Below are 27,829 nucleotides of genomic sequence, written 5' to 3'. Positions count from 1 at the left end.
TGTTCTTATTGTTTGCATTGAATTTCTTTATTGTTTTCTTGTTTGTTTTCGACCTTTGCTTCCGCTGTCGCACAACAAAAAGCTCATCACCACATTCATTCACATTCCATCCTTCTAAAGCATGTACGATTCCCGCCACACGCCAAGCACTGATCACCCTTCTTGGCAACCAGTTCTGCTTATGTACACATACAGCCGAAAACAAGCAATTAAGAGCTTCGTTTGAGAAAATAATACTCGATTAGGATGACTAAATAATGTATTCAAGAAGTGCGTGGGAAAACAACGAACAAACCTCACAAGAATGCAAGTTTCCAAAAGATTTAGGAGCCACCAATGATGGTGTGTTGTGATAGAAGCAGTCATCTCTTTATTTTCTTGGGAGGGAACTGAGAGAAAAAAACAAATATAGTTCCCTTCGATGCCATAGACTGCTCGTCTTTAGTAAAATCATCTCCGACTAACCATACCTGCATCAAAAGGAAAAAATATCATCTTCGAGACTACTAGAATACAATAATTTTACGTACAATGGTTACAAGAATTTATAGCCACTGTACCGTACATTTCATATATTTATTGGTTCGTATGTAGCTGATTTTAATACTTAGATAATTTAAATTAAAGAGCAAAAGCATACCTTTTGATTAAAACCATTTGTTATAAAAACAAGATTGGAGCCATCTTCTGTTGTCAAAGGCTTTTTAAGCTTCTCATATTCAACTTTTCTTATGGTAGTAACCTAAATAAGATATAAAAGCATAGGTTAATTTCACGTACTTGTATATATTTACTGAAATTCATCACATCAATGTGGATATTATTGGAGTTTTACCACAATACTACATGGCCATAAATGGCACAAATTTACTACCTGGATGCCCTTGTGACATAGCGCCAAAACAATTGAATAAGTAACCTTAGAGAGCCTACCCCTAAACATAACCTGGGAAGTTCCCACTGGAATGCTATTGAGCACTACCGCGACTGCTAAGCTACTACCATCTACCACTTTCACTTTGAAATTAGGGTGTCTTTCCAAGAAAATTTCTCCGTTTTTATTGCAATATTCCCCCTGGAAAGTAGTTATGTGATAAGAAGATAAAGTAAGCTATATTTTCATTGGTTTAACGTAACATAAGAGAAGAATCATAACTTGCCTGATTTAAAAGTCCTAAGCTCACTACTTTAATTCCTTTCTCCTCTGCCTCTAGTATGGCTTCTTCAATCGACTTGTTTATAGCCTCTCGCTTCGTTAGTAAGAGATACTACACCAAAGTTTGCAAAAAATATGTAAGTTCCATTTTTATGTCATACTCGATCATATAGAAATGTAATATGTCTTTGTGAAATTAAAGTTACTTCATTCTTAAAGCGTGGTACAACCCATAACTGTGCTTTAAGCTTCTTGAATGTGTTTCTTTCGACGATAAATGTCCTACCATATGCCCAAGTTATGACCGCGGTCAAACATGTGAGAGGCCAAATTAGCCACATGTACCATTTGGAGTTCAAGGGCTTTGAGGCAAGGGAAGCAAACCCAAGCCGGAGATGATAGACAGACTGCAGGGTAGTCAGATGTGTAAGGTGAGCCACATCCGGAACATCTTCTAGCTTCTTTAGAGAAGTTTCATAAACTATATCTGTTAAATTCATCCATCGTTCCATAGATATAATCATAAAATGGCATGAAAAGAGAATAATTTGTCCTGAAACGAGTGTGATGCAAAGAGTGATACCTGTCAAAGCACAAAAACAGTAAGCATTGCATCAAAACATAACAACAATACTAAAAGTAAGAATTATGCATATAACTTGCTTTTACTCTAGGATAATATGCAATATGCAGTGCTACCTAGGATTTGTTCTATTCGACTGATTTGTCTGAACTTATTTAATTTGCATTTATTTTATTTGAAATAAGTCGAACAAAATAGAGCCTTGTTACTTTTGTTCATTTTGAAATAGAGAAATGTATTGTACATGAGATATTTGAGTGGAGGAATCATATCAAACACCCATTTCGGAATGACTTCAAAGTTGCAATGACCCATGCTGTTCATCAAGTCGATGTAAGTGATATACAAAGCCACGGTAGCTATAGAGATAGTTCGCAAATGTGGTTACCACCAATGGTGATATAAGGATAGCATAATATGCTATGAGTTCAGCAAATGGATGAATCACAGCTGCAACCACAAATATTATTGTCCCACATTAAATAAGATGGTGGTCGATAAGGTCTAGTTGATTACTCCACCTATTTCCAACTGATTACAACAATTTTAAGAAATACGTATATAGATCTACACTATATATATCATGTGTCCGTTATCAACTTTTGTGACTATGTAATAACGTTATTTTGATTAATACATGTTACAAGATGTTTGATCGTTACAATTTCCATTGACAATGATTATGTGACGACTTACCAGTATGGGGTTGAGACACAATTGAAGAATGGTGATGAGAGTGGTAGCGAGAGTAAAGGAAGTGATGGTGTAGAGCACGATGTAACCAATAGTAGAGGAACTCAATAGGACCAATGTGAAGTATGAAAACCTGAAGAAGACCATCCATTCTCCATAAAGGCATGTTCTGTACAGCCTCTAGCCCCCAATATGCAATATAGAATATGATCCCATTAAGCAGAATCTGGTCATCCCTGATTAAATAATTTTAAAAAATATATTGTAAGAAATTACCTTATAAACACTAGATGTTTTAAGAAATTAAACTACCTTATAAAATACTTAATGTTGTAAGAAGTATGTATTATTTGCCGGATTGCATTGAATAAGGGACGTTTAATGACCCATTTTTAATCATTCTTTCTCCTTTTCCCACCCAATTTCTTCATAGCCCCCTTATAACCTAAATGCTCTTCTATTGTTAAATGAAGCACATAGTAGCAACTTACAACATTTACACTTTGTTTGGATGAAGGAAATGGAGGAAAAGGAAGGGAATTGGAGGGGTAGATAATCTTTCATTTGGATAACAAATGAGGGAGGGAGGGAATTGGAGGAGAGAGAAATGGAGGGATTAAATTGTAAAAAAATTGATCTCTTCAACAATGGAGAGATTTGGAAGGAAAACTCATCATTTTTCCCTCCCACCCCTTCTCCTCCTTCCCCTTCTTTTCCTTCTCAATCATCTATCCAAACACACTATTAGTTTTCACAAATTTTGATGTATATAAGATAGTTTTTCACAAAAAAATCCTAAACTTTATAAACATGTAACCGTCCCTTGTACCATCGAGGGAGTGTGATAGTTGGAGTTATTTTAAAAAATTTTGATAGCCATTTATGGTTAATTTCTATATTGGAAAAATGTTTTGGCAAGATCGCCTTAGGAAATTACCCTTAAAGTTGCGACTATACGTTAATTATGTCTGTTGACTCTGTTCATATAGTTTTCTCTATCGGGTACTATTTGATAATATTTACCCTCTTCCCATTGTTCTAGTACGTACGTTTCTTTAGGAAGAACTTGAGCATCGAAGCGATTCGAGATTCAAGATAACCCTTCTAATAATTCTATGATTCCACCTAGAACACGGAGCAACCAACAACCTTGATACTATTGCCAAGGTAAAACAAACTTCGAATTAAATTTCTTCAAAAAAAAAAAAAAAAACTTCAAATTAAATTAAATCTAGTTGAGAATTAAAAAAAGAACGTTACCATTTGCTTTCCCTATCAACTTGCTCGAAGTCGATACTCCTATCGACAATAAGGTTCTTGCCTTTTGCTGTTCGATATCGAGAGAGACTTATCCATAGCTGCTGGTGAAGCATCCTCCATAGCATATTAAAGAACACAAAGAGGTTAAATGATTTTCTCTCCTCTGATCTCACTAAGTACAAGTACATGCTGTGAATTATCCCTGGTACCACTAAAACATACTGCAACCCGTACAATAAAATCAACTAGTAAGTCATCAGTAGAGGTTACTTTACAATAATTAATATTCCGTATACATGAAATAATATTAGCACAGTACATAACTTAAATTCATATTTCCATTAAATTTCTCATACGCCCTTTTTCTGCTATACATGGAGAAGGCATCATATCTCTATATATGATACTTCGTATTAAAACAGACACCATCAATTATAACATATTTCTATTCTCGGTGCAGTTATTTCCCACCAAAAACTAATTCCAAACAAAATACCATATTATTTTTCATTCTATCTTTTTCATTAGGAAAACTTGTTAGCACCTTTTAAAACACGTTTTTTTTTTTTGTTTTTTTTTGTCATAAACAACCTTATACTTCTTCCGTTCTTTTTTTATTGCACCATGAGTAATTTCACGCTTGCCAATGCATTATTTTGAATATTAATATCTTTAATTATACTTTTGTAAAAATTATAATAAATCGATATTTGAGGTTATGATAAAGAGGTTATGACTATGTTTTTCCTAACGGATAAATCACAAAAGATGGTCAAAGAAAATTAAGTGAATAGTGTAAAAGTTCTTATGGTGTAATAAAAGAAAAACAGATGAAGTATTTTCTTTTCTTTTTTTTTTGCTAAAACACATCTCATTCTAAAAAAATTAAAATTGTCAAGAGTCACCCTTATCCGGAAACAACCCATCACCAGCCCAAAAACCCACCATAACCACCTAAAAATCACTCACTTAACCCAAAACTACCCCTAACCGGCCTAAAACCCACCATAACCACTCAAAAACCACCCTTCTCACGCCTCGAAACAATCTTCCTTCTATTTCTCCTAGCTCTTTGAGGGGGGATAGGTCGGGGAAAGGGCAGTGGAGGGGTTTTGGGGGTGGAGTATGGGATGTTGAGGATTTCAAGGGTAGGTGGGGGTTCAATTTTAAAGTTCAGGGGAAAAGGGGGAGGTTTTCTAGGGTTTTTTTGTGGTTTGGAGGAAAGGAAAGGGCGACAAGGGTGAGGAAAGAAGTGGCAGGATGTTTAGGGGGGAGGGCGTGGAATGTGGTGGTTGGTTGATGCACTAGTAGAAAAAATGAAATAGGCATCGCAGAATGCGCACCGGTTTTTAAAAACTAGTGCGAAAAAAAAAGGCGGGATTGAGGGGAAGAGTTTCCCACCGTTCTAACCAAATCGGTGCGAAAAATGAGTTAATTGCACCAGTTCCGCTCGAACCGGTGCAAAATCTATTGTAAAAAAAATAAAAAAAAATAAAAAACCCGGATATACTCTTTCTTTCTCTTTCATTCCTCGATCAATCCTCCTCTATCATCTGCCTCTCTCTCCTCCATTGAAGCGTACTCGAATTTCTCCATTGAAGGGGCTTCTGAGCTTTCTCTCAGCACTTTCCTCAAACTCCTTCTCTCTCCTTCGATCTCCTTCTCCATAACCGCCACTTTCCCTTTCCTTTCTTCTCTCTTTCCATCTCCTTCTCCTTCTCTTTTTCTACAACATTGGAGGTTAGGGTTTCTGGGTTCGTCTATTTTGAATCAATTCGATGTGCATGCGTCTTCAACAACAACAAATTCGAATCAATTTCGAACCAAAAATCAGAAATTCGGGGTTATGGTTTCTGGGTTCTTTAGCTTTGTGTTATATTTTGGTCTTTTGGTCCAATTATTCATGTTAAATGCTTTGAAATTTTGGGTTTAATTGATGTAACATTGTTCGAAATTTGTTGAAGATGGCCGGAGAAACTGATACCAACAACAATGGAGGTAACAACGCTTTTAATGAAGATAAGAAGCCTGCTCCTGATCGAGCTACTCATATCAATCTCAAGGTTAAAGGTCAGGTAATTATTTTTAATTTTTTTTGGTGATTCTTTTGATTTTTCTGTGAATTTTATTTTGCTTTTTTAGAATTTTTGTGTCAATTTTGTATTTTCTTAGGTTAAAGGATTTTTGTGTTAATTTTCTGTGAAATTGTTGCTGGTTTGGATGATCCGATGAAATTAATTATGCGATTTTGATGTTTTTGAATCATTTTATGATAATGCATGCATATTTAAAAAGAGTGTTAATGTTGTGGAAATTGATTCTGAGCTGTGGTGTCTGGATTTTATTTTTGCGATTTTTCTGCTTCAACATCGTATGGTAGCTCATTTCCAGATTCGTGTTGTTTAATTTTAATAATTTTGTATGGTACCTTAATTCGATTTTTGTAAAAAGTGATTACTTTGATTATATTTTTGTGTAGAATCTGTTTGTGCTGCTATTTAGTTTGGGGATGAGTTAAGTGTGCAAGCAGGGGAAAGGTGTGTAGGCAGGGAGAGGGCAAGTCTGCCACAAGGGGAGGGGGCAGTGTGCAAGTAAGGGGGCAGGCGAGGAGGGGAGCAGTGTGCAGGCAGGCAATGAGGAAAAATTATTGAAGAATTGGAAGGTAAGCTGCGAAACACACTAGATCAGGTACTATGCATGACTGAAAATTTGATAGTTTATGGGACATGCCAGTTCAATGCACGCACTCTACACTTAGACGGGTTGCTCTATGTAAATATGTTTGAAGTGGGCAGCTTTATACCTGTGCATATGTTTGAACTGTTTCTAGCTGGTGACCTCGCAGACTGGGTGGTGGACTAGGACTTGGAGGTTTTTCATGTGCGATTTTGGGGTAGGAGGACATTGGGGTCGATCATAATTTGTTTCACCTTGCCAATACATTTTCAACTTTCATCTTCTATATTTATCGAAATGAAGTGTATGCTTAACTGATTTTTGTGTGAAACTTGCTGCGTTCTTCCTGATACTTGCTGATTTGCTTAGTCGTCCTTGTAATATTGCAATTGTTGTATTAAAAATTAATGGAATGTGGCCCTGTTGTAAGTTGTTATTTGTGAACCAGTCAAAAATGGTTGTAATTATGAAATTTTGCTTGTCGATTTGTTGTATTGGTACTTGGAAGATGTTTTTTTTTTCTATGATCCAAATTCCTTTTTCCTGTGTTTTGTAGTCGATAGGGTGTTTTGATTCTTTTGTAATCCTATAATGTCACCTTAGGCTATTATATTTTGTCATTAATTTTAATGTATGCCTTTTACATTTGTGTAGTTTTCCTAAGATAGCAATCAATAAAGTGTGATAATAAAAAGTCTGTTGGTTATTTCTTTTTTACAAAAATGCTTCATTGATTCATACTTTCATTTTTATTACTCTAGTTTTTTAAACTACTTTGAATCATTGTGAATCAAACTGTTGTTAATTTCTGCTGCTTACAAGTGATTTCCTATTTTTTCTTATTCTAGTTTTTTAAACTACAAGTGCTTACAAGTGATTGCATATTTTTTCTTAACCTAATTGATGTATCATTTTTGTATTTTGTGTTCAGCCACCCAAAAGACCATTGACAGTCCATCAGCCGAGGACTGGAGAGGTGGAAGGGCTGCTTCCTTCAACATCATTCCCAGCAACACCGGAGCAGCTAAGGTATTTTTTGTCCAAACAATTTGCACTGAATCTATTATACATTATATTATTGTAAAGAGTATCGTTTCTTTGAATATTGCTACTTTCTATCTCTTCCTCTATGCCTTTCTCCAAAATTTGTTTCTTTATTGTCTTGCTTGTTTTTGGGTTTTTCTTGGTGTTCTTTACTTGTGCGAGAGTATGAATCTTGCTTGTTTATTTCTTGCATTCACTTGGTTGATTATTGCTTTTATACACTCACCTATACTCTACAGTCCTCTTTCTTGCCCAGTTCATTTAGTAACCATAAATTGCTTAGCCCATTTTATTATTAAGATTGCTTGATGCTTTGTTGGAGTTGTCCTTTTGCATATGATTCCTCTGTTAATGAAGTAGTATTAGCTTGGTGTCTTATTGAATATAGACTTGAAAAAAGTGCCTTCTGTACTGGTAGTATTAGCTTGTCGTTATGCATATCATTCCCATGCTTGAGGGGAGATGTGGTAGTAATTTGTAAATGTAATGGTGGCATATAGCTCAAAGTGTAAGTCCTGTATAGCTAGTTCCACTCTGTCAAGCTTCTTTTTGTTCTTATACCAGTTGACGTTTAGTATTTATCCTATAAGTTGTAATTGGATATTCTTCTTTTTTAACTTGCTACTCAATAAGATTAAATTTTAATTTTCCGCAGGAAGGAATCTTATGGTTTCAGAATTTGACTGAAGCACCAAATGGTCCTTTTGGGCCTATCTTACCTCTAATTATAGCTGGTTTGCATTTTTGTAATATCCAGGTACCAGAAATTTTCTTCCCTTCATTCTCAGTTTCTCATTAGTTAAAAATGGTGACTCTTGACTTTTAACAAATATATTTATGTTATTAACATCCTCATTGGAATTTACATCTAAAAATCTGTATGGTTGTGTCCCTATTACCAACTTATTTGAGAAGTTTTGCTTTTTGCAAATTATCTAAGTGCAACTATTATTTTTGTATTTGCATCCTAATTGGTATTTATGGAGTAGAACTTTAAGTTGTAGAATTTGGTCCAGGCATCTCTAGGTGGATTATGGGTGACATAGTACAGCAGCCTCACATTTTTTCAATTCTTGGTTTGCTGATTGTACTGTGATGGTGTGAATTTGTTATGGACATGAGTAAGTCAAATTTATTCAATGGTCTGTATTAATTTCTAGAACTCCTACCTTTGGTTCGTGTCCATTTAAATTTTAAGGTGTTGAGTTTAATAAATCTGTTGGACAGATATTTGGTCCTAATCCCCTATGCATCTACTGTTTAGTGGTAGTCATACCTGTTGCCTATTGGTTATCTGCAGTCCAGGGGTTGTCATATTGCCTATACTTGCCTCTTTGGATTATTTTCCCTCTTGCAGGTAATCTTTTATTGATTAAAGAGTCTTTCTGGCCTGATCATGCCAAGCTTACTCCTCTAACAAAATATCATCGCCAATCAGAACCAAGCAGAACCGGTGCTAAAAGTTTTTTTTTAATTTTTTAGGCCACTTTTCGCACTGGTTCACAGTAAGGACCGGTGCTTAAAGTTTTTTTTTAATTTTTTTGGGCCATTTTTCGCACTGGTTCACAGTAAGAACCGGTGCAAAATCTTTTGGTTTTTGGAATCCCTCAAATAAGGACCGGTTCAAAATCGGTGCGAAATGGGGGTTTTGAACCGGTGCCCATTTGTATTTTTCGCCTAGTGATGAGGGGTGGCTTTAAGTTAGGAGGGTGGTTAGGAAGGTTGTGGCAGTTCAATGTCAGAATAGTAGGTCAACAACCACATTCCCAATTGGCCAATTTAGGTGGGTCTTGAAAAAAAAAATACTTGAAATTAGGTCTATTTTACAAATATATATATATAGGATCATGTGATAACACATCTCTTATGTGAGAACTCTAATTTATATGAGAACAAATCTAGACCATTGATCAAATTAAATCTAACCATCCAAAAAAAACATTGTAATGGCATTTTCGTAATTTCGTGAATTACACCTCCTTCTCTCTTTCCTATTCTTCTTGGCTTTCACGTTCAACATCTCTTTCTCCTCAAACTTTCAAACCTCTTGTCTTTCGTGAAGTATTTATGTTTGATTTGTGATTAAATTGATTGTATGAGATTGTTTGTTAGTCTTCATGATAGGATTAGCTACCCTTGAATTTGGAGCTTGATGGCATGTTATGCTTAGTTTGACATGGAAATGTAGATTAAGTATGTCATTACTTATTGCAATTTGATTATGTATCTCCTATTGCTAAACTAATGAGGGATCTAAGTTTAGGAGAGTGAGTTGTTTTCCTAATTGCATGAGGTTGGTCTTACATATAGTCCTTCCTATCTTTTGTCTCTTTTACTCCCAATATGCTTAATTGTCATGGTTGAGTCGATCCCATTCCCTAGTGCTTTTAATCATTTGATTTCGAACAATAGTTTGTTTGTCTACTTGACAAACCCCCAATCAACATAAGTCTTCGAACTAGCTTGCATATTAAGATCTTTAGCGATTATATCACGTTCCCTGTGGACCAAACTCTTATTATTGTGCTTGGTTTGTGAGATGTTTGCCTATAAATGTGTTTGAATGAGTGTGGAATGTGCGACCATTCTAACGCCCATCATGCATGCATGATTCAATCCTACTTTTATTGATTTTTTGTATATTATATATGATGTCATATAATAAATTTTTTTGTTATTAAAGACCCATATTAAAACATGGTTCAATGATTAAATTCCTATTAGTTAACCTTGTGATCAAGAGTTCAAATCTTGTGCAAATCATGTTTCTAAATTTTTAAATGTGTAATGACATGAAATAATAGCCAACAAACAAAGTCGGGAGAGTGTCACGTGGCATGTGAACTTGATTCGAAACGCCTTTTAATATATAATATACATATACATTATGTAATTGTAAAAACAGTTAGAGAAACAAATAAATAGCAAATGACAAAGACATAAGAGAGGTTGAATACCTTGAAGTTACCAAGAAGTTCCCATGGCCAGTGAGAAAAGATGCCGGGAGTAGACGCCATATTTTTCTCTCTTACAAGACTATGAGATAATGAGACTATCTTTTAATTTTTGCTTATAACTTAAACTGTAACAAAAGCCTATATATATAGGAAGATTAGGGCAGGGACAAAATTGTTAATTAAAAAGAATAGAGAAGACCAAATACTAATTTTAGTTAATGAGGCCTCAAGGCAACTTGCCAATCAAGCTCTTCATGGTTAATTGGTTTGTATCCGATGTCAAAAGATTCTTAATGTTGTCGGTTGGATACTCTCCTCGTCTATTTAAGGTCACATGATCAAATTCTCTTAATTATAATTATAGGTTTTGGATTAAAAAAATTTGAGGGTTTAGTCATATGATTCTCTTTATTTAAGAATAATATATATCTCTACCTTTTAAAATGTTTGAGAGACCTTTTAAGTATAGTGTGTAAATATGTATTCGCTAACAAATATTTGTTTACATATTTGCCCTAATTTAAAAGTGTGAGTTTTTTAAATAAAAAAAAATCGAGTGAGTTCTTATAAGTAGCGTGCAGACACCTATATGGCTATATCCTTAAAAATATTTGTTTAAATATTTTCCCTCATTTAAAAGCTTGAGAAGCTCTTTTACATTTTCCTATTACGTCAAAATAAAAATACAAAAAAAAAAAAAAAAAAAAAAAAAAAAAATTGAAATCTCAATTAAGGCTTATTCGAGTGATTATTCTTAAATTAAAATTTGTGTTCATTTCAATTATATTCAAAGCTATTCCATATATTTTTACTCTCTCCATTTATGTGTGATGCCTTGTTTAGCTGATTCTTCTTAATAGCTTCTTTAAGTATAGAAAATAATTATATTTCTACTAGAACTTGATTTTTATAAATTGTCGCTTCCTCAATAAATGCAAATTAACTCTATAAAAGTTTTGAAAACTGCACAATTACATAATAAAAAAAACACATTTATCGTCTATAAGCAAATAATTATAATATATCACCATGCAAATAGGCATAGGATATTAGGGACAATTATAAAACCTCTTTCCAAACAACTAACCACATCGTGTGCGTCTAAATCCCTAATAAGTAATTAAAATTATCACTCTACATTAAATTGGTTCAAGATATTTCATGTTACTTCAAGATACTTACAACACTTGCCTCTTTCATCCCTTATTAATTATGGAGTACAACACTTCCTACTCTAGCTTGGGACTAGTAGACCACTATTATTTTAATGTTTCACTAATCCCACATGTACTAATTCTTAATTGGTTCTAACTCCCACAAACAATTAATAATACATCCATTACCACCCACCTACCCCATGTATATTAGTTTGTTTATTTGATTATTTCCATGTAAGTATGCAACACTTTTTCATGATTAATATTCAAGTGATCAACTTCAATTATGTTTCTTGATTTTCATTTAAAGAAAATCATATACAGTCATATAGGATATTGTTAAAGTAATTTCAATATCTATTTTATTAAAATCAAATATTTATAAATTTTACAAATATATAGATAAAGATATAAAAATTATTGATTAACAAACGTGAAAAATAAATTTATTAATAGCAACCGAAAAAAATAAGTATTATAATCCATTAATCCGTAGGACTATTTTTGACAAGATGGAAGGATTATTCCCTTTATTGGTCTATTAATGCAATTGTATGGGCTTTGATTAGCCAGCGTACACTATATATTTTATTGAGCCCATGAGATCGTATCTTGCGGCAATAGATTAGTATAAGTTGCATTAGATGTTAAGTCGATACATCAATGTAGACAAAGGCGGCTTTAAGCAATTTGCTATAGAGATTGGAGAGTTGCAGTAATTGTTGTTTGTTTTTTATGATAGAAATCGTGATTTTGATAAACTTTTTAATTTGGTTTTTTGCTTAGTTTTTGAACTTTCTTTAAACTTGTAAATCAATTAATGCTTATAGCAGACTTGATTAAAAAAATTAAATCCAGATATATCATATCACTAATCATCTATAATCTATAACTAACATTAAAGTAACAACCACTGATGTTATCTTTTCCCAAAGTAATACACGTACGCTACCTCATCAAAAAATTTCTCGCTCAAATGTTAAGCCCATTTACCTATAGGAAAAAGCTAACGAGCGCCCCGGGGGCGTTGGATAAGATAACTAAAAGAAGAAATATTGAATTAAAATGAACAATAATTACACCGATCGACGCATGATTTTGACATGTTTTCCTAAATTTAAAACTACTTTAAGAAATATTTTAAATGCTTAACTAACGCCCTGGGGCCGTTCGTTAGCAACATCCTTATTTATATACCTAAATTATATTAGAGTTTTTTTCTTTGAGGGAATTTTCCCTCCTAAACTCTAATTCTTTCGTTTAGATTTTTGCAAAATTATTAATGTGTCTAGAAACTTTTTATTGTAATTATTTATTATTATGATGGACTTTTTTATCACATTTTTTATGACACTTCTATATTTAATTTCAATTACCATCATCAAAACCGAGCATGGCTCGGGTATTATCTAGCTAATAAAGCCAAGTCCCGCAATCAGGTCACGAGTCAGTGGTAAAGGCTTTCCAACTTCTCACCAAGTATCACGCCACATAAGCAATAATTGTGCATAAACTTGACAGGTTAGATGTCATGTAAAAGATATCGAATAAATATTTTAAGAATATATGTAGTTTTTTTTTTTGATAAATTTTAAATCTTTTCCATACTAAAAAAAATTATAAAATTGTAAAATTGTAAATTTATAAAATTTATAAGATCGTAAAATTTATAAAATTTTCAAATTTATAATTTTAAACACATATCTTATAAAGTTGTAATTTTTGCATCATAAAATTCGTTTTAAAAAATACTTTAAAACATGTTCATTTATGATATACATAAACCAACTATTATGGAAAAACTATTTTAAAAATTATCATCCACTCCACGTACTTGATCCATCATTACCCGCTTTATAATCTACATTTGATTTGGTGGATCGGGCAAACATGTATTTTGAACTCAACAATATATCAATATGTTCTATTCACCTGAATTTTTTTTATCTAACTTTTTTTGAATTTATCTAAACTTACTAGACCTTATTAAAGCTTATTTTAGTTGTAATTTGAAATTGCGTAACTCTTATAAAAATTTAATTTTCCTCATCTAAACTTATTTGAACTTATCTGAACTTAACTAAACTTATCTGAACTTATTAGACCTGAAATAAGTAAAAATAGAGTAAATAGAATAGGCCCTAAATAAATTGGGATGAAAGGAACATCACCTAAATTCAACCATCACTCACCTTTCATCTAAATTATCTTACACTTTCCTTAATTAAATACAATTTAAATTGAGTGGATCTTAATAATCAGAAATCCATTCAAAATTATTATCCATTTGTCAAAAAAAAAAAAAAAAAAAATATTATCCTTAGCATTTATTTGGGTGCCCAAATGGTTTGTTCGTTTGGGCCAGCCCAATTAACTTCCAATGTTATTTATGCAAGGCTTAAATTGGGCTTGGAATTTACGTACTAACTTTATTAAGATAATGTTGATGCGGCGGTGGTACATGCTTGGTGGAAGTGAGTGCTGTCTTGGGGTTATTGCTTGTGCGGTGGTTTCTGCGGTTTGCAATTTTGTCCGTGATATATAATGGGACACGAGGTGGCTGTACATAAAGTGCCGGCTTTTGAGATTTCACGTGGCTATTTATAGTGGACCATACGATGAAATATACTACGTATTAAATTTCGTATTAGAGAGTGATCGTTTTTAACTCAATAATATCTCATCTACATTATTTACGGTTCGTGATTTTAAAAAAATATTAAGACCAGATTTTTATAGTTTTTAAAAATGAGATTGATAGTTTGATAAGTTTAAGATTTGTTGTTATACATAGTCATGTTCACCTAATGACCTAAAGAGTATTAATAGTCTTTTATCATATTTTTTTGCCCTTTATAATCTTTACACTAAAGTGTGGGTTTATAAATACTTCTATTTCTATGATTATTCTGATGAATGTATAGTATCGGTTGATATTATTACATTAAAAAATTTGTTTGCTTTATTCTATCCTGTAATTTATATAGGCCAATACATAAATCCATTAAGCTTGGTTGCACACTTGCACCACACATGTCACAACTCACTAAACTACCTTTCCTTAAGGGCATTACTTATCCACTCATCACCTCAAACTCAAAAGTCAAAACTATCTTTCGCATTAGCCAATATGCATTATTTGTTGGTCAATATTTTCATACTTCTACTAGCATTATCTTCATCCTCAAAAGTACCTAGCTCACTGTTGGTTGAAGCTAGACATCAACAATCTTCTAATGGCACATTCACATTACATCTCATCCATCGTGATTCGCCACTCTCTCCTTACTACAACTCATCCATTACACCCCTAGAACGCTTAAAAAGAGCGCCTTTAGGCTCAATCTCACACGGTCACAACATTCACCGGTACCCATCCTCATATTTGATCCCTAATGGTGGAGATTACCTCATAAAAATCGCTCTTGGCACACCAAAAGTCGAACTTACAGCCGTGGCAGACACTGGTAGTGACCTTATATGGGTCCAATGTTCACCATGTGACGAATGCCTCCCTTCAAAATCTCCACCCTTCATACCTAAGAAATCTTCGACGTATCATCCCATCCCTTGTACGTCTCCATCTTGCAAATATCCACATATTATTCAAGGTTGCCTTCCAAATTACACCAACAAGAGCTCATCATCATCAGCGCCGTGTTACTATGAGGCACTATATGGAGATGGCACACAAAGTGTCGGAATCCTAGCCACCGAAACCATTAGCTTACCCTCGTCTAACAACACTACCTCACCAAGCCACCCGTCCATAAAGTTTGGTTGTGGGTTTGATCAGCGAGGCCAAGTTGGGATCCAAGGAGAAGGGATCGTCGGACTAGGGACTGGCTCATTATCCCTAGTCTCACAACTAGGTCCATACATAAACTACAAATTCTCCTACTGCTTGGCACCCCTTTCTTCTGGGGTGCCAAGCAAACTAACCTTTGGGGCGGCTCATGTAACGAGCCCCAAAGTCGTAACAACACCCTTAGTAACCGGACTCCAATCAACATTTTACTATCTTACACTCTATGACATTAGCATTGGTAATAATGCCTCGGTCCCTGTGAACCAAGACATAATCATCGACTCTGGTACCACTCTAACGTACTTGCCACAAACCATCTATGACAACGTCAAGACTGCTTTGAGCACCGCGATCAAGCTTACTCCTGTGCCTGATCCACTACAATTCTACGACCTTTGCTATGATGCACGGCGATTAGGATCGAGTGGAGGCCTTAATACTCCTGATGTGGTGTTCCATTTCAAAGGGGCTGATGTTGTGTTAAAGGGAATTAACACTTTTAGGACACTAGAAGATCAAGGTTTGATTTGTTTAGCGATGTCTACTACAGAAGGTACCCCTATATTAGGGAATATTGCGCAAGTTAACTTTGAGGTTGGTTTTGATTTACATTCTAAAAAGGTTTCCTTTGCTCCAACTGATTGTACCAAGCACTAGATTTCTTAATTTCATGTATAGCACATAGTTTTATTTGTTTTGTTCACCTACTTGATGTATGCTACACTTGATCATATTTGAATCAATTTTCAATTGAACCGGAAAACATTTAATTTATAACATGCTTCTTCGTAATAATTGTAATGTGTTATCTTTTGAGTAAGTTTCATATTATTTGCGTCAATACTTTATTTGGTAATTGATTATTTGATTTTCTCTAAGTTTATATTGCACCCCGACATTACAATTAATACTGAAGTATGAAATAGAAAGAGTATTAAATTGTACCATCGGTCAAGCATACAATTCTACATACGAGGGCAACACTTAAAAAAAAAAAAAAAAAAAACTATACAAACGCGCAGGCTGGGCCAATATCGGTCCAGTTGACCCATCCACTAGGTGGCCCAATGGGACCAGTATTGCCTGGTTTGAGCCTCGTGCTCACTGACCTGACGACCTCATCATTGTGCTATAGCATGAGTTCTAATTTGTGGGTATAAGAATAAGAATTCCTAAGATAAGGTAAGATTAAAATTTAGAGAACACGAATGCAAAATCGTCTCACAATATGTTTAGCACTTAAGCTTGAGTTCTAGAAAACTTTAATTTAAACCTGTAATACATTACCATGTGACATTCACATACTTTGCAACCAAATAAATCCGAAGTAAATTAAAAGAGAATGTTCCTTTTAATAAATATTTCTCTCTAAAATCGAGCAGTTAGTGTATGTGATAAAATTGTAGCTCGAATAATTCGGAACATTGGTAGTCATCCTCATTCATGTTAAGTGCATGCATTCTAGAATGGCCATCTTTGGAGGAATGGGATCTGAGTTTTCCAAGTTTGTAGCCGAATTTAAGAAATAAGATTAAAATCATAGCCGTATAAAAGATCCTAATTCATGTGTTGCCTATCCTTCATATTCATTCCTTGGGAATTAATCTTTTCAAAATGTCTATCTTACTGATTTACTTCCTTACAATACTGTCCTACACAAACACACTACACCCATGGCTCATTGAAGCTAGTACTCGAACAAATAACGGCTTTTCCATTGATTTATTCCACCGTTACTACTCTCCAATATCTCCATTCTACAACTCCTCCATGTCTCCTAAAGAACTCCTCCAACGATTAGTCCTTTCCTCGAACTCAAGGCACCAACAAATCATATGGCAGCAGAGTAACATAGAAGTTAGTACTAATTTAATTCCTAATGTGGGAGACTACCTCATGCAAATCTCTGTTGGTACTCCACCAGTACAGCTAGTCGCGGCTGCAGTGACAGGAAGTGACCTTACATGGTTTCAGTGCAGACCTTGTGTCCTTTGCTACCCACACAACACCACCAATTTCGATCCTCAAGCTTCTAAAACCTACAAGAACCTTCCTTGTGATGCAGAACATTGCTCTAACCTTAATACAGGACACATAAACTGTGACCAAAATGAAAATTTGTGTAGGTATTGGTATACTTATGGCAATGCAACAACTATTACTGGAGGAGTCATGGGAACGGACACGTTTTCCTTTAGTTCTTTCGATGGGGATGAAGAACAGGCTGCCTTCCCCTCCATAACATTTGGATGTGGGTATCAGCAAGCAGGGTTTTTCGATTCTAACTCTGCAGGTGTTGTAGGACTCGGAAATGGACCTGTTTCGCTTGTTTCACAACTAGGACCCTCGATTTCTTACAAGTTCTCCTACTGCTTAACTTATCCTTCCTCACATAGAGCAAGTAAGTTGAGATTTGGAGGTATGCTTGAAGATACATCAGAAATTGGAGGTTTGACAACTCCTTTTGTTACCAATGATCCTTCATCCTCTTATAGCCTCGAGTTAAATGGAATTAGCGTAGGCCAATTGAACTTGAACATGAACAGGGAGATCATCATAGACACCGGAACCACACTTACTTACATAGATCCGAGCATCTTCTATAAGCTCGAAGCTATGGTGAACGATGCCATAGGGGCATCCCCGGTTTCTAACAATCCTTTGGTGGAGCCTGTTTTGTGCTATGATCCAGATGAATCGGCTTTAAATCCCCCTGACATAGTCTTTCAACTTAGCGGGGGTGACTTAGTACTAAAGGCAAACAATATCTTCTTTGTACTTGACCATTACCTTTGCTTGTCCATTGCTAAGTCACCAAAAGATGGGGATCCTATGGTGCTAGGGAACATGGCTCAGACCAACCTTGAGATCGAGTTCAATCTGCTAAGCAAGACAGTTAGGTTTACTCCTAAATATTGTTCTCAAGAGAGCAGCTAGCGCGAAGCACAAGTCCTATCAGGAGTTTTTAAAAGATGAAACCACATATCTATATAGCTTTTCGCGAAGAATTTATTCTAATACAATTAGATGAGAGTTTATGAAGTTATCTTCTTTATCTTAAGCTTAGATGAAAAGTTGAAAACCATCCATTGTAATATTTTGCTGTGTTCGACCTCTGCCTGTAAGCTGAGTTATGGTTAATAATACAATCATTTCTGCTATATTATGTATCAAAATTTCTTAGTTGCATACTAGTTCCTAGTTAGTTAGTGTCCATAAAAGACACTGAAGTTGGTGTGCGTTCCATCTTTAACTTGAGTAATATACTGTATCATGCAATAAAGTTGTATTCTATGCCAAGTTAAAATTGTACTCTCAGTTTCATTACATGTAGAGTTCATAGTATAAGAGACCAATTACATATAAATTCAATTAAGGAACCATCCTCAGTAACGTACTACATCTATTAAAATAGTCACTTTTCTATTTGTGACCGCTCTTATATATGGGACAACTAATCTTAGTTATACCAGTTTGGTAGATGTAATAAATCACAATAACAGAGATGTGTATATTATACTCCGTATGTAATTACAAATATCTCACGGAAATGTAATTTTAATGGTAATGTATGGTAATGAAAATTTACGAAGAAAAAAACTTCTTAGAGATTGGATAGGGTTCCATAACCATGGATGCATCATCATACTGATATGAGATAAACTCACAAAATTACGAATCAATACCACTTTATCCTAAGTATATTTATCATTGCCACATACAGGGAAAACTTAAACACCAGGCAGTTTGTAATGAAATTTTGATCAAAGTTTGTCTTGCATTGTGAAAGGTCAAACAGAACTCTAACTAAAATGTTTATACAAATAGGAAGAATATATTAGTTGAGAGTCACCTAGACTTATAAGTTATAACCAACAAAGCTCAGGCATGAACATATACAGTATTTATAATTCAGACATATATAGTAAAGGATCAAGCATAAAAGTTGTGAAATCAATATTTGATCAAATTGAATGAAAACACAAACATGGAATTGAGCTCAAGACATATATAGTCTATGATGAGGTTGTTTGGCCATTGACATATAAAACAAACTATTTCCAGACAGAGTGTGTGCTTTGGAAAGGCAGCTATAGAAACTAGAAAGGCAAAAGGATGATGCCCCAAAAATGGACCAAAATTGAACTTGTTTTATTTTCCACAGGAAGAGTGTGTGCTTTGGAAAGGCAGCTATTAGGGAACGTCAAAAGAATTTCCTAGTTACTAGCTAAATCTATGCTATTTTTGAATTTACATGATTATTAGTTGCACCAACCTTAAAAATAATTTTTTAACAAACAAGATTAAATAAATTCAGTATTTTTTAGCTTCTATAAATAATGCAATCTAAATGCCAGATTAAGTAAAACACACTGCCTTTATTGTACACTACCATTTTTCAACATGCATACCCTACTATTCTATATCTTCTTAGCACTATTGTTCCTATATCAAGGTAACACCCAAAATGATGGCTACACTATCGAGCTCGTACATCGGTACTCTCCAAATTCTCCATTCTACAACTCTTCTATGACTGCTGAAGAGCGCGTCCAAAGGCTTGTACATCACTCTGCTTCAAGGTATCACCGCCATACAAAGAGCCTCGTAGCTAACTATCTTGATACCAACATAATCCCAGGTGACGGAGACTACCTCATAAAAATCGCGATAGGTAGCCCACCGGTGGATATGTATGCAATTGCAGACACCGGGAGTGACCTTATATGGGTCCAATGCGAGTCTTGTGACATTTGCTACTTCCAAAATGCAGCAATGTTTGACCCTCAAAAATCTAGCTCCTACAAGACACTCCCTTGTAACTCAACGATTTGTGACAATGATCCCAACATGCAATGTGATGATGACACGGGCACTGAATGCGAATACTTCTATACATACGGGAGTGGATCAACCATGAGCGCGGGGATCATGGGGACAGACTTACTCACCTTAGACACGAGTAAAACCAATTGTGTGTTCGGATGTGGAATCGTGCAGGATGGTAGTTTCGACAGGAATGCAGGAGGGTTAGTAGGCCTTGGTGGAGGTCCTCTCTCGTTGATCTCTCAACTAGGTCCAACAATCGCAAATAAGTTCTCATACTGCCTAACCCCGATCACCTCAAACAGCACAAGCACACTAAGATTAGGCAACAACCCTGCTAAAACCGGCTCTGTTGTGACTCCTTTAGTGACCCAAGACAATCCTACTTACTACGCGATAAATCTCAAGGCCATAAGCATAGGACAGGATGAAGTCGAGATCAACAAAGACATAGTCATAGACAGTGGTTCAACTCTAACATATCTAGACAAGAGTGATTACTCGCGCCTAGAGGCATTAGTGATGGCCGCGATACCAGAAGAGCCAATCGACAATCCACCTCTAGGATTCAAGATTTGCTTTGAGAAAAAGAAAGGGGTTAAGATTTCATTTAAGATGGATTTTAAGCTTAATGGGGGTGATGTTATATTAGTAGACTCGAATTTTATGATAGAATTTAGTAAATATGTTTGCTTAGGAATTGTGCCCTCAGAAGAAGAAGGTGATCCTATGATTCTTGGGAATATAGCTCAGGTTAACTTTGAGGTGGAGTTTGATCTTAAAGGAAAGACGGTTTCCTTTACTCCCACCATTTGTAGCCAAAACCATGGGGCTATTTTAGCTTAGTTTTCTCTTACATGAATGTGTAACGTGAAAGAGAATAATGTGGTTTTCATCACAATTTGAAATAAAACTTGATTGCGAAATTTAAAATACCTCGTATTATGCATGTATTTTTGTCATATTAATACAAAATTTTATGATGCACATCATAATTTGGAGTGAAGATATAGTTCAAATATTAAGAATTTAACGATAATGTTCATAAATTTTTAAGTTATATATGTTCATAAATTTTTAAGTTATATATGTTCATAAATTATAAACATTATGGTCAAAATTTTCAACCTTGCTCTATTTTTGGTCCACCCAGGCCTGCCAATCTACTGGGCCCAAAATTATGTAGGTCTAGTAATGAAAATGACTTTGACTTTTAAACTAGACTAGATGGCAATATACTTTACTATAACTATGATTAACAATTACTCCGTACATCATTTCAAAGAATTAATTGCTAATAAGTGAATTGGGGAAAAAAAAAAAAAAAAAAAGAGAGAGAGTAAATTTGAAATAAAGGGGTATTTATTAATTAATAAGAAGATTGCCTCCATAAAAAATGGACACATAATTATGATCAAAGTTGTTGCCTTGTTATATTTGTCCTACCAACCAATTGTTATTTGTGCGCTTGTAAAGTTGCAATTATATCACACTTTCATCATTAACCTTTTACTTGTGAAATTAGAGTCTTCGGCACCATAATTATGGTGATTTTTTTTTTTTTTTATAATTATCGTGATTTTTTAAATTTTTTTCATAAAAAAACCTCAAGAGCAATGATATAGACAAAATTCAATCTCACACCTTACCACATCGAGATTTTAACATGCTAAGCTAATTGGTATTCGCTTGTGACTTAGCTTTAAACAATTAGTGACATGAAATGATGAAAATAGTGCATATGTGCTATAATTAATTCATTAGATTTACTTTGGCCAAACTCAAACAAATTTGTACATAACTTTTATGTTTACTTATATATATATGACGTGTGAACACAAAAGTTAAAGGCAACTTATTCTTTAAAAATGAAGCTTTTATTTTTCTTGTTCATATTTAATTTTCTTAATTTTCAAACAAAACCATTTGGAAGCAAGATAAAAAGCCAACGATGCTAAACTCAGGGAAGGCGCAACTGCACTAGCGCATGACTTAAGAATACAACTGACAAGTTTAGATAAAATATGTATTTTAATATTTTTAAATAGTTTAAAATTTACTGTGTAATTCTTATACAATTTTTTTTTTTTTAATGGAAAGGAGCTGACCATACCTCAACCATCACAGTTTTATTGGTCTAATATTTGCAGACCAAACATTTGGGAGTAGAGAAAAGGTAAGAGAATCATTACCCCTAATTAGTCTCACTCGGTAGGATTCATACTCCAAACCTCTAGGATCTGAGATTTTGAGGTACTTACCAAGTGAGTGGCAACACTGTATTTATTTAGTTACAACACTTCTATTATTGCACTAATCACATGCTTCATATCTTACATTCACTATTTGTCTTGATGTATGAATTGAATTGACAAACATGATAATAAAACGTTGCAACCATATATAATAAGAGTACTGAGTATTATCTTTAAAACCCTATCTTATAACATTACCGTAAATCTTGTCAATATGATATAGTCCAACCACTCCTAGCTAATTGACTACTAATCAAATGACATCCATCCATGTTACCTGTAACTTAATAATCACGGATAATTAAGCTAATTAAATAGCTGGCCCCTGTTTCTTGAATAACACAGTTTGTAGTTAGAATTAATTTGTTGCGTGGACAATTGGTCCTGTATTAATATTCAACAACCTTGAAATTTTAAAGTGTATCTTTTTATTTAATACGAAATTTAACCATTAACCTTGATTCACTCAATGAGTTAATATGTTCATAAGTTCTTACTTCGTACTATGTTTTGGATTATTAGATTCATTTTAATTAATCAATTTATTAACAAAATAAAAATAAAAAATTAAAGAGCACAATGTGCACACTAGTCATTAAGTCAATTACCTTTCCCTAATACCACCTTGAAAAGGACCTAACTAGTGTAGCTTAAATTGGATTTTTCTAGGATATCTATCTTTGTTGCTTTTCCTATTTAGGCTCCAATGCTCCATGATGTGCTCATATTCAATGTAGAAGACTCAACGACTTTTTTTTTCCCCTTCTTCGAGAGTATACATTAGAATTGACAAAAGCACAAAACTAACTCATCTTCAAATTATTAGACATTGTTTTAGAGTTAATATGAAACTACATGACCTTATCCGAATCCATATTGAAAGACTTAGATACTCATGTTAGACAGGGATACATGTCAAAATTTCTAGCTTAGCTACTTCGTGAAAATATTCTACGATTTCAACCCAAAGTGAAGTATCAAAGTGTCTATATCCTTATCGAGTTTTGGTAATCCGACATAGGTACTTAAGGACTTAAGGTAGAGAAAGAGAGTCTGAGCATCATAACTAATACATCGTATCAATCACCCAAATAAGATCTAATCGAATTCACTCCAAAACAATAACATGAGCTTTATTATTACACAAAAACTTGTCATTACTCAACAGTTCATGAAAATCCTAAAGCCAAATCAAATTATTACAAAAAAATAATAGGCAGGCCAACTGATAAGATATGTCTCAAATAAGTGTGGAGAGGCAAATCATGGAAAACAGTCAAAACAAAGGTCAACTGAATCAATGGTTACATAAGAACAACTCACTAGACCCCATTTCAACTGTCACACTACTCAGTCTAACTTGTATAGAAGGGAGTCATTTTTGTTTCATTCACCAAATAGACATACATTTGCTTTTGGTTGAGGATAACCTGTTTCCAGTTTCTGCTAGCAGGCCCTTTTCATCTGGACTTTGGTAACTAGTTCAGATCAAAACAACGGGAAAATGTCGAAGATTTAAGCATGTAGAAGTCCCTAAGTTGACATATTTCAGCCTAAGTAAATCGATAAACCTTATTAAGTACATGTAAGTTACGCGAAGGATCTTTTGTCTACCATAAGCTGGAAGTAAATGATATCGAAAACAAATAATTATGCGGATTCTCATGGGATCTCTAAGGGAAGTAATATGTCCTAATTTCTATGTCAATCAAACAACCACTTGGGCTTTTTCGGCGTTAAATGGGTTTTCCCACAAGAATTAGTTAACCATTTATCCTACCTACAACTTTACAAGCAACTTTCAGATTTATGTGATTCTCAACCACCACATAGGATTATAGGAATATCAATTATTGGGGATAACATGACGTGTTATACTTACTCCCTTCATCCATAAAAAATGAGACATTTTCCCAATTCATAATCAAAGATTTGATACAATCTTACCAAGAGATTATTATGTCTAAATTATCCTCCTACAGTAGCTGGAGCATTCTCACCCTAGACTGATTTTTCAATCTTTATCTAGGCAAAGGTATTATCAGGTAACTTTTTTCCGAACATCCTAATATAATGTACGCAACTTTTATTATCCGACAAAGGGAGTAATCAACTAATCAGGAAGGATCACAAATGACGCGATTTTAGGCAGCCTAGTAATCTTCCCAACATTACAAGGGCAGGTCTTCCAACCATGTCTACATCCCAAAAATTAAAATGAAAAGTATTGCTTCTCTATCTACAACTTAATAATCTACTACTATATCTTACATTACCAAATCAATCACCTAACATTCCTCCAATGACAGTAAACATTGCATCTAACACCTAGGACAAAATAAGTAGTTTTTACAAAGTACTTGTTTATGCTTGGAATCTTACAAAAATGTTGTACTTCCAAGTATTCCAACAGCTTAAAACAGAGTAATTATGCTTAGTTTAAGTATGCCAACTAATTGTGATCACATTTTTTAGTTGAAAATATAGTTCACGAGTGGTTGATGTAAATAAGATTTGGTCAATTATAATAAAATTTCCAACCACATAAGTCCAGAGAATTCCAATTTAAATGACTTCATAAGTTGAACAATTCAGATCATACCACAATAGCATCTCGATTAATTAATGGTCACGTATACTACTACTTCACGGTGTCTCCAAAAAATTATCACGTTTCCTAGATTAAATTAGTCATCATTTAACTACGAACAGTTAAGACAATGCGACAAATAATTCCAAGACAGAGAGAATTACATTATCATACGATTATGAAGGGGTTGCGACAACATGACAATTTCTTCCCCAAAAAGCTTCTGTATTCAGCTTCATCAAAAGATAACTCTGCCATTAATCTAAAAGTTGGAGTAAAAGGAACATAATTCACATCATCAGATAGCAAAACCCAGAGACAATTAATTAAATACATAGGAAAACAAAAGAAAAAGCAAAAGCCTAATCTAAGAACTTTAGTATATAAGTGGGGTCAAAATAAAATGATAAAAAGTTTATAATAAGAAAAAAAAAAGTAAGGAATACCTCCATAATTATCATGTAGCTTGACCTTTATGAGTCCAAGGCAAATTCATGTTATCAACAGAAAAACCACTAAATTCTGTGTTTGAAGAATTGGTAAATTTACCCTTTTTAGACCATAACCATATCTTTGAAACTGAAAGACTCTCAGTTTTACTGCCAATATTTATCTTTCTAGCTTCAGCATCTCCAATGTTATGATCAGCAGTAAAATTACCATTTTTACCCTTGATCATCTTCATTTCAGCGCCTTCATTTGATGATTTTTTTGGACATAATGCAACTTGAAAAACTGAATCAGCAACAACATATTGATATGAACCCATTGAAAAACACCTCCTTGCATCCAAATTACTACTGCTCGTTTCGCCCACATTCGGATTTCTATCATTAATTTTCCCTCTTTCAAAGACATTTAGTTGATCTTGCACTTCTACAACCTCTTCATTGTTGATACTATGATGGTTGTTATTACTTGTACTCTTAAACTTGCCAAGTCTAACAGGAAAAACCCTCCTCTTATCACTAGAAACCTCAATTTCAAACCCCTTCTCCTCATCCCTGGAATCATCGAAATCGAACACCGGGTTTTCAATAACAACCCCGGGAGTGTACAGAGCACCCCTACAAAGTGGACAAGTCGAATTCGACAACAACCATGTATCTATACAATCAATATGAAAGGCATGACTACACAATGGTAACAACCTTAACTTGTCCTGTTCAGTAAACTCACACAAACACACTGCACAATCAAATGGCTCTTTTAAACCCACAATTTCTTTGTACTGAAAAACAGGCAGTGCATCTATAAATGCTTGGTCTAACCCTGAATCATGAAGCTGGAAAAGCTGCTGTAATTGCCTTTGAACTGCATCAGAACTCGAAAAATTTTCCGGGTATCTATTTGATTGAGAATATGATGAAGATGATGAAGATCTTTGTCTTACAAAAAATCTAACTAATAAATGAAGTAACCCAGAAATGAAGAAAATTACTGCTAATATTATTATAATGAACAATATTGCAGGGCTAATTTTGCCGCCACCGGAGGAGGATGGTGGTGGCGGTGGTAGAGACGGCGGTGTTTGCGGTGGTGTGTCAAGATTACTTGAAAAAGATGACATTTTGAAAATTTGGGCATTACCCAAAACCAAGTTTATACCCCTTAATTACATTAGATTTGGGGTTTTTTTAATTTTTCTCAAGAACCCATTTTCAAATTCTTGATTTCTGACAAAACCCAAATCATAATTTTTCTTATTTACTAAGAAATTGGAAGCAATTCAGGTGAGATTAACGGCTAGAATGAGGAGAAAGATACAATCTTTACTTCAAATGACAGTAAAAAACCACTTCTTTAACAGAAAAAATAGTACCCAGTTCAAATTTTGGGGTAATTTTTCAGAGTAAAAGGGTAAAAACCTAACCTGTTTAAATTTTTGCAAGTGAAGTTGAACAAAATCTTGAATTTGTTGGTGTTGAATGAGGCTTCAAATGAATTTGAGAAAGAAAACCCTAGAAATTCCAAGATTCTTTCTTTCTTTCGTTTTTATGGGTGTTTTTTTTTTTTTTTTTTTTGGTTTAGTAGTGGGAAGAAAAAGTTGGGGGAAAATCAAAAGTTCAACTTACTTCTGTTAGAGGAGAAAGAGAGAAAGAAGTGAAGAGGTTTTGTGGGATGTTCCAAAAAGGAAGGTTAATGGTGATAGCCAATGAAAAAGGTGGAGGTAGGCCCAATTTTGTGCTTCATCGAATATTAAAGGGGCTATATTCGTAATTTTAGTACTTGTATAAGGTTTTATTTTTTTGGTACTTTTTTATTTTTTTGGTACTACAACTTACACTTGCTTTTGATTCTCTTGCTTCTTTACGAGTCCTTATCTCAGAGAAAGGGTGTCACTTTGTGTAGACATTCGACTCTTTGGTTTTTTTTTTTTTTCATGTCATTAGATTTCTTAGGAAATTCTAAATAATATTTGGTTAATCAAGTGGAAATTCCCATAAAAACTTCCATTTATCTAGGCCTTTCTAGATAATTAAGCTCTTCAATTTTGTAGGAAGTAGAAATTCCTAGAAATTTTTACTTTTCATTAATTTGTCGGCTAAAAGAATATCAATTTTTAGAAATGTTTTTTTTCATCAACCAAACAACACTTCATTCTTTAGAAGTCTACTTCTCTTCAAAAATGAATTCGTTAGTATATATGGCTCTTTCATAATTAGGATGATTAGTCACATAATTTCCAATAATTTAAAAGTGTCAAATAAGATATTTGGATAGTAAGGAACGAAGTTGTGTTTAGACACATATCATAATTCACCCCAAGTTTAGTGATTTGCTATATCGAACACTCTCTATAGTAGTACTTCCTCTATAGTC

At 34.2% G+C, this 27,829-nt stretch overlaps 4 protein-coding genes and 1 pseudogene across 4 annotated transcripts; 3 read left to right on the top strand and 2 right to left on the bottom strand.

Annotated features, from left to right (window-relative positions):
• Positions 1–82: 82 nt before the first annotated feature.
• LOC110708304 lies at positions 83–11,852 on the bottom strand (annotated as a pseudogene).
• Positions 11,853–13,602: 1,750 nt separating this feature from the next.
• Positions 13,603–16,340, top strand: LOC110708314 (aspartic proteinase CDR1-like). Its single transcript, XM_021886418.1, has one exon. It carries the CDS (start codon positions 14,657–14,659, stop codon positions 15,989–15,991), a length of 1,335 nt encoding a protein of 444 aa, XP_021742110.1. The 5' UTR covers positions 13,603–14,656; the 3' UTR covers positions 15,992–16,340.
• A 550-nt stretch (positions 16,341–16,890) lies between these two features.
• On the top strand, positions 16,891–18,497 carry LOC110708296 (probable aspartic protease At2g35615). Its single transcript, XM_021886397.1, has one exon. It carries the CDS (start codon positions 16,949–16,951, stop codon positions 18,269–18,271), a length of 1,323 nt encoding a protein of 440 aa, XP_021742089.1. The 5' UTR covers positions 16,891–16,948; the 3' UTR covers positions 18,272–18,497.
• A 1,174-nt stretch (positions 18,498–19,671) lies between these two features.
• On the top strand, positions 19,672–21,110 carry LOC110708282 (aspartic proteinase CDR1-like). The gene has a single exon (XM_021886375.1). It carries the CDS (start codon positions 19,739–19,741, stop codon positions 21,005–21,007), a length of 1,269 nt encoding a protein of 422 aa, XP_021742067.1. The 5' UTR covers positions 19,672–19,738; the 3' UTR covers positions 21,008–21,110.
• A 4,036-nt stretch (positions 21,111–25,146) lies between these two features.
• Positions 25,147–27,519, bottom strand: LOC110708288 (RING-H2 finger protein ATL46-like). The gene is made up of 2 exons (XM_021886387.1): positions 25,453–27,519; positions 25,147–25,268 (listed from the first exon to the last, which is right to left on the bottom strand). Exon 1 carries the CDS (start codon positions 26,574–26,576, stop codon positions 25,464–25,466), a length of 1,113 nt encoding a protein of 370 aa, XP_021742079.1. The 5' UTR covers positions 26,577–27,519; the 3' UTR covers positions 25,147–25,268; positions 25,453–25,463.
• Positions 27,520–27,829: the final 310 nt, after the last annotated feature.

Source organism: Chenopodium quinoa, unplaced genomic scaffold (genome assembly GCF_001683475.1).
Source record: "Chenopodium quinoa cultivar QQ74 unplaced genomic scaffold, ASM168347v1, whole genome shotgun sequence".
Classification (NCBI taxonomy): Eukaryota; Viridiplantae; Streptophyta; class Magnoliopsida; order Caryophyllales; family Amaranthaceae; genus Chenopodium; species Chenopodium quinoa.
Note: the sequence above shows the minus strand (reverse complement) of the source record. Positions and strands in the feature narration are given on the sequence as shown.